Source organism: Morus notabilis, unplaced genomic scaffold (assembly GCF_000414095.1).
Source record: "Morus notabilis unplaced genomic scaffold, ASM41409v2 Scaffold93, whole genome shotgun sequence".
In the NCBI taxonomy this organism is placed as follows: domain Eukaryota; kingdom Viridiplantae; phylum Streptophyta; class Magnoliopsida; order Rosales; family Moraceae; genus Morus; species Morus notabilis.
In genome coordinates, this window is record NW_010364330.1 from 641,029 (window position 1) to 647,894 (window position 6,866).

The 6,866-nt window shown below is 34.1% G+C and overlaps 1 protein-coding gene across 1 annotated transcript in view; it reads left to right on the forward strand.

The window, feature by feature from the left end:
* Positions 1-964: 964 nt before the first annotated feature.
* The window catches only part of LOC21404309 (serine/threonine-protein kinase tricorner), an 8,011-nt gene continuing 2,109 nt past the window's right edge, over positions 965-6,866 (forward strand). The window contains exons 1-11 of the mRNA XM_024171019.1: positions 965-1,232; positions 1,889-2,262; positions 3,027-3,201; positions 3,481-3,564; positions 3,652-3,893; positions 4,002-4,221; positions 4,429-4,508; positions 4,633-4,717; positions 5,915-6,046; positions 6,142-6,255; positions 6,370-6,417. Coding sequence (XP_024026787.1) covers positions 2,042-2,262; positions 3,027-3,201; positions 3,481-3,564; positions 3,652-3,893; positions 4,002-4,221; positions 4,429-4,508; positions 4,633-4,717; positions 5,915-6,046; positions 6,142-6,255; positions 6,370-6,417 — 1,401 coding nt within the window. The 5' untranslated portion in view covers positions 965-1,232; positions 1,889-2,041. The remainder of the gene's footprint in view (positions 1,233-1,888; positions 2,263-3,026; positions 3,202-3,480; positions 3,565-3,651; positions 3,894-4,001; positions 4,222-4,428; positions 4,509-4,632; positions 4,718-5,914; positions 6,047-6,141; positions 6,256-6,369; positions 6,418-6,866) is intronic.

Sequence of the window (6,866 nt, forward strand, 5' to 3'; positions counted from 1 at the left end):
CGGCTCCATACCGCTATAACTCCTTATAACTGCTAAGCATTTCTGCCGGTGCATAACATGTGGGTCTCAACAATGAGACCCATTTATTTTCAATTGTAAATGTGGAGCCGTATAACATCTACCATATTATAATATTAATCTTAATGTCACTTATTAAAAAAAAAATTGTATTTACTATAAATTTAGCATTATATATAACAAATTTTATATCTTATCAACTAAATCATTAAAAAAATACAAAAATTGCAGTAAATAACACATTTTTAAAATTTATAGTATATTTTAAAACTATTTAAAATAAAAAACAGTTTACCATATAAATATTTTATTTTTTATTGATAAAAAATAATTTATGTAGTAAAATTTTTTTATTATCGGTTGTAAAAAAATCTACTTAAAATTTTTTCTAGTAATCATAAATAAATATTTATGCAGTAAACTATTATTTATTTTGAATAGTACTAAAATCAACTATTTACTTAATTAGTTTCATAAATCTATTAATATAAAAAAAGTACCATCATTACAAAAATTACCTATCTATAAAATATGAAAAAAGTATCATCATTACATAAATTACCTATCTATTGGTCTCCACCAACCGTTAGTAGTAGTTACCACCTAAATCCCATTAACTATCTTACCTTAAGAGTATCTAGCGATAAATGAGCAACATTAAAGTCTCACCAAAAAAATACAATTATAATAATTTCATTTCCCACAATGTCAAATAAAAAAAAAAATTATCCCAAAAAAAAGAATTAAAAAAAAGTTAAATACAAAAAATTGAAGGAAAAAAAACGCGGAGACAAAAACGTGCAAACAAAACAAACACGCAGTTAGCGCGTAAAGCAAAAAAAAAAAAAATAAAAAAAAAATAAAACTTTTTTTTTTTCAAAAAACAAACATAAAAGTCAAAGGAACTATAAAAAGCAAGAGTTGAAACTTTTCCCAAAAAAAAAAAAAAAAAAAATACGAAAAACCAAAAGAGAAAGCGCAAAGGAAAGGAAGAGAGCGAATGGGGCGTCAGAAGTGATGAACAATAACCAACAACACCCAACATCAAGTGCTCTTCTCCACTCTTCACTCTTTTTTTCAAACTCCGATTCTCTCTCTCTCTTTCTCTCTCTCTCTCTCTAGGGTTTCCAATTTCTTCTTCTTCTTCTTCTTCTTTTTCTTCTTCTCCTTCACGGTTGTTGCTGCTTCGTTCTTCTACTCCTGCGGTTCGCGAGGTATTTTTTGTTTTTTCTTTTTCTGGTCGTCTTTTGGAATCGGAGTTTCTCGAACTTTCCTGATTTGATCTTATCGCGTTTGAATTTGGGGTAAAATTGGCACCTTTCGGTGGAGTGGAATTTTTGTGCTCTTGATCGGGTTTGAGGTTCTGATTTTTTCGGAATTGACGGGGGAATTGGAATCCCTTGGGAAATGCGCTTGTTTCTCCGGGAGATTCGGGTGAATTTTGATTGAAATATTTTTTGGATTTGGTTTAAATTGGTTTGGTCTGTTAGTTGTTTAAAAAGGAGAAATTTGTTCGGAATTTTTTAGACGGTTTTAATTATTTCTTAGAAGATTCCCGTGACTGTTGATGTATAAAGTACGTTGTTTCGTTTTTCGAGCTCTGATGTTACTATTACTGGGTCATTTTGACAACGAAACACGCTAAAAAAGTGTTCAGTTCTGGAAATTTGTGGCCTTATTTCGACTATTTTCTTGAATTTTTCTTAGTAACTACAACGTGGATTTAGCTTGTTTTTCTGGAATTAGTCTTATTGGCTTAGATTAAAGTGTTTTATTTTTCATCAAATTTATTTATTTATTTATTTTTATTTGGAGACTTTGAATTTGAATTTTGTCAAGTTAATAGATGTTTGTTTGTTTACCAATGCAGAACAATGCATCGGCTTCTTGGGATTAATGATGCTTTAGTATATAGTTGATTCCACTTGCAAAATGTTTCAATTGTGCTCCCTTCAGTAGTAGGTGGAATAGAATGTACATATAGAAGTGGATTTTCGAGGGTGTATTTTAGTTGAATGAAATAATGGATTCTGTGAGATCTTGGTTTAGTAAGTTGAAGTCGAAAGAAAAGGTAAGGTCATCAAAGAACAAGGAAACTACAGGCAATGCAAAAGAGGGGTCAAAAGTACCAGCAACTGACGAGGTGCCTTCAAATGTAACTAAGCAGAAGGTTGCGGCTGCAAAACAGTATATAGAAAATCATTACAAGAAGCAGATGAAAAGCTTGCAGGAGAGGAAGGAACGGTATAGTCTTGATGCTTCTTCTTATGGTGGTGAAGTTTGAGTTAGTTTTATAACTTGCCAGCCTATTATTTTTTTATTCTTTGTTCTGCATTCATGTTGGCTTGAAGGTGTACTTCATCCTTATGCTCACAGCTGATTCAACTGTTTACATAGTTCTCTTGACAAACCATTGACTTATCCTATAGTTCTTGGTTGTTCGATGTAATATGTATTCATTCCTTTATTTATTTAACAACTGAGTAGTATGATGTATACGAAATATCTGATGGAAACAGAGAACAGTTTACAGATCATTGCACCCATGCAGTGAACTTTTGAAAATAGCTAAACAGCTACTGGGATGATAAACTAGTTGTTAACTTGTTGTTCAATTATGGTATTTGATAAAAGAATTATCAGTAATTGAGTAGTTTTATACACTTTTTGGTACTTTTTTTTTCTACTTGTGTTAGTTTTGTCAAGTTATAGATATATGTTAGTGATAGCATGAAAAAAAATAAAAAATGTTGCACAGCATAAGTGCAGTTTGCTTGTTGTTCTTTCTATGTGTGTTCTCAGATCATAAAGCTACCGGTCCAAAGTCTAAGTCTGATTTTTTTTTTTTTTTTTTTTTTTTTTTTTGGGGAAGTTTTTTCTGGGTCTGTGATTAGATATGTAAAGTACTCGATCAACTTTATCCTGAAATCATGCTTTAATACTTGAATGATTGCTCACTCATGTTTACTCTTTAGCCCCTCGAAGTGATTGAATTTTATATAATACAGACGTCATGTACTTGAAAAGAAGCTGGCTGATGCCGAGGTCACTGAGGAAGAGCAAAGCAACTTGCTCAAGTATTTGGAGAAGAAGGAAACAGAATATATGCGTCTACAAAGACATAAAATGGGTGCTGATGATTTTGAGCCATTAACAATGATAGGGAAGGGCGCATTTGGAGAGGTAATATCTTAGTATGAAATTTTTATTTTACATGCACTATAGGTGCTATACTGTTAATACCTGAGGAGAATCTGTGTTAAATGGGTCAGAGAAATTTTCTGTTAATGTAGAGTGCTTGGACTCCATCAGTTGCTAATCCTGATGCTTCTGTCTATTTCGGCTTTATGTATGGCACATTTTGGAATTCAACAAATGACATTTATTTACTTCTTATGCTTACACATAACCAAATCCACCTATTGGTTGCTTCAATTGCATTTTTTTCTTATCATGGTGCAGGTTAGAGTTTGTAGGGAGAAGGCAACTGGTCATGTATATGCAATGAAGAAGCTAAAGAAATCAGAGATGCTTCGCAGAGGCCAGGTATAAAATTTTCCCAAGCTGAAGGATGCACGTTTATGTATATTGTTTTCTTGTGCTCATTTCCAATTTCTATTCATTTTCTTCAAGGTTGAGCACGTTAAAGCTGAGAGGAACCTACTTGCAGAGGTTGACAGCAATTGCATTGTGAAACTTTATTGTTCTTTCCAAGATGAAGAGTTTTTATACCTCATCATGGAATATCTTCCTGGCGGAGACATGATGACTTTACTGATGCGGAAGGATACTTTGACTGAAGATGAGGCTAGGTTTTATGTAGGGGAAACAGTCCTAGCTATTGAATCTATACATAAACATAATTATATTCACAGGTGATTAGTAATTAAATTTGGTTGTTTATAGTTAATAATTTTTCTATCAGTCTTCTTGTACCCATAATTAGTTGTAACCTGTTTTTTATTTTTTATTTTTTTTAACAGAGATATCAAACCTGACAACTTGCTGCTTGATAAGGATGGTCACATGAAATTATCGGACTTCGGATTGTGTAAACCACTAGACTGCAGTAACCTCCAAGAAAAGGATTTTTCTGTGGGAAACAATCTCAGTGGGGCTCTGCAGAGTGATGGACGTCCTGCTGCACCAAAGCGCACCCAACAGGAGCAGCTGCAGCATTGGCAGAGGAACAGGAGGATGCTTGTAAGTTTCTAGTACATTTCTAAAATGCACCTGCCACTATTATAGTGTTCACGGTAACTCAGTAAAAGCATTCAATTTCCTTGTAGGGTTTGTTGTCAGCATACTTTCCCCTAATATGGATGTAAATTCTATATGCAAGAATGTCTTGATTGTACCATTGTGATTGCTTTATGTTTTTATTATCATAAACATTCTTTGATAATGTAGGCTTATTCTACTGTTGGAACGCCGGACTACATTGCGCCGGAGGTTCTGCTGAAGAAAGGATATGGAATGGAATGTGATTGGTCAGTAAATGTTTAATAGATATTCTTTTGTTTTTTGACAAACAATATATCTTTCTTATCGTAATTCTGATGAGTATATCTTTCCTATCATTTTGCTGATGAGATTTTGTCAATACTAATCCAGGTGGTCCCTGGGTGCTATCATGTATGAAATGCTCGTGGGATATCCACCCTTTTATTCAGATGAACCCATGTCAACCTGCAGGAAGGTAATTATAGAAACACTTGTTTTGTTATATTTGTATGGCTTTTATCTTTGACACATTAAGATGAACCTTTAAGTATTGTTGTTATTTTCATCCTTATATTTCCTTTGTGACCTTTTACGAGTTGAAGCCCTGAGCACAAAACTCTGGTGATTTTAGTTTCTTGGTCCGGATGCTTGGTAGCATGAGTATCATTGCTAGTGATTACAATGTGGGTTTTGATTCTCATTTCACGCTTTAGGATTTGAGATCTGAAATGAGCCATGGAAAGCCCAAAAGAGCTTACTTTAGGCATAGCAGATCTCCTGTTAATAACTTTGTAGAGTCATCTAGCTTCTCTCATCTTCCTTTTTTCTTTTTCAAAGCTTCCTACTTAGTTTTCATGTTTTTTATGTATTCTGATAATTAGTTTTACCTATTGTTGAATATATTCTTGAGAGGTTTAGGTTAGAAATGTTATTGGAAAGTAATAAGGTTTTGAATATGCTTGTGCTCCAACTAAGTCGGGAAGGGAGTCTAGTGTTTTTAGCTGTTTGCATGACACATGTGCTTTATTTCTAGGTAACCCTATAATGAAGAATTCTTATCTTTCCTACCAGTTAATTTTGCCATCCGTTTTAGAAGGTTTTGGAGGTTAAATATTCTGGTACTTCACGTTTTAGGAGTTTAGTGATGTTATCAACAGATCTATGTATTTGCTGGATCATCTAGGCGAATGCAGACATAGAAGTGTAACATCTTTATGATAAGGATGATCTTGGTTTCTTAAGTAATCTTTCTTTTTAATGGTCATCCCTATGATGCTCTCAGTACTCCGGTGCTGCAAAGAGATTAGATGGTTATATGGTTAGTTCATTCCATTGCGTCCTATATGAAGCTGTTTTACTTGGTTAATATAGCCAATCGTAATCGAACGCTGCTGGACATATTTGATGATTCACTTTGACTCTATTTTCACATCAAAGTTGTTTTTCATTCTCCTTGGTGATATTTTTGCCAGTTCATTAGAAGTTTGCTGCAGTTCTCTTTCAGTCCGTTGTTATCTCGTAGCTGCTAAAGAACTCTAATAAATGACAATTTGTCTTATAGATATCATCTTGACTCATGAATTATGTTCTTTCCTCCAGTTGTATCCTTTCATTATTTCTTGTCAAAATTTTCATTTATGATTAAACACACTTTCTTTTCTACATCATGCAGATTGTTAATTGGAGAACTCATTTGAAATTTCCAGAAGAAGCAAAACTTTCTCCAGAAGCCAAGGACCTGATTAGTAGACTCTTATGTAATGTTGATCAGAGGCTTGGAACAAAAGGGGCAGATGAAATAAAGGTGTTGTGTGGTGTGTTCTGTGCTAAATTCTTTGGTCTATGCTTATGTTTGAATAAATTATTTATGAAGTTTAACTAGTTGACCTGTTATTTCAGGCTCACCCGTGGTTCAAAGGCATTGAGTGGGATAGATTGTATCAAATGAAAGCTGCTTTTATTCCTGAGGTCAATGATGAATTGGACACACAGAACTTTGAGAAGTTTGAGGAGGTAGATTAGTATTCTCATTTATCGATGCGTATGAAATTTTACACACAATAACTACCAGATCTGAGGCATGCTAATTAATCTTTTATGTCTTTGTAACCATGATCTATTGGATAGGCTGACAACCAAATTCAACCTTCATCAAAAGCGGGTCCATGGAGAAAGGTGTGTATATATGTGGTTTCTATTGTATTTTATGTAAGCCCTGGAGAGTTGCTATACATGAGGTCATAACATTGTTACTACTTCACTGAAGGCAAAACAACTACTCCTGAATACACATCTCTTTAATGAAAATACTGCTTGATCTTTGTTTTTGTGTGTGTACGCGTGCGTTGTGTTAAGCTCTCAAGCTGAAACAAATGGTAATCACACAATCAACACAAGAAATTGAGTAAATTCACTGATTCTATGGGATTAATTCTCTAGAAAAATGGAAACGAATACAAGATATGGGGGTTTTCGAGTGACCCCGTGCACTCCCTCACTTCACAGCTTCTCACTTCTTCGATGCCCTCTCTCTCTTTCCTCTCTCCTAATTTATTGGATCCCCCGTCCCCCTCGGTACAGACTCCAAAGCAGAATAGCTAACTAACAAACCTTTCCTCTTTCCC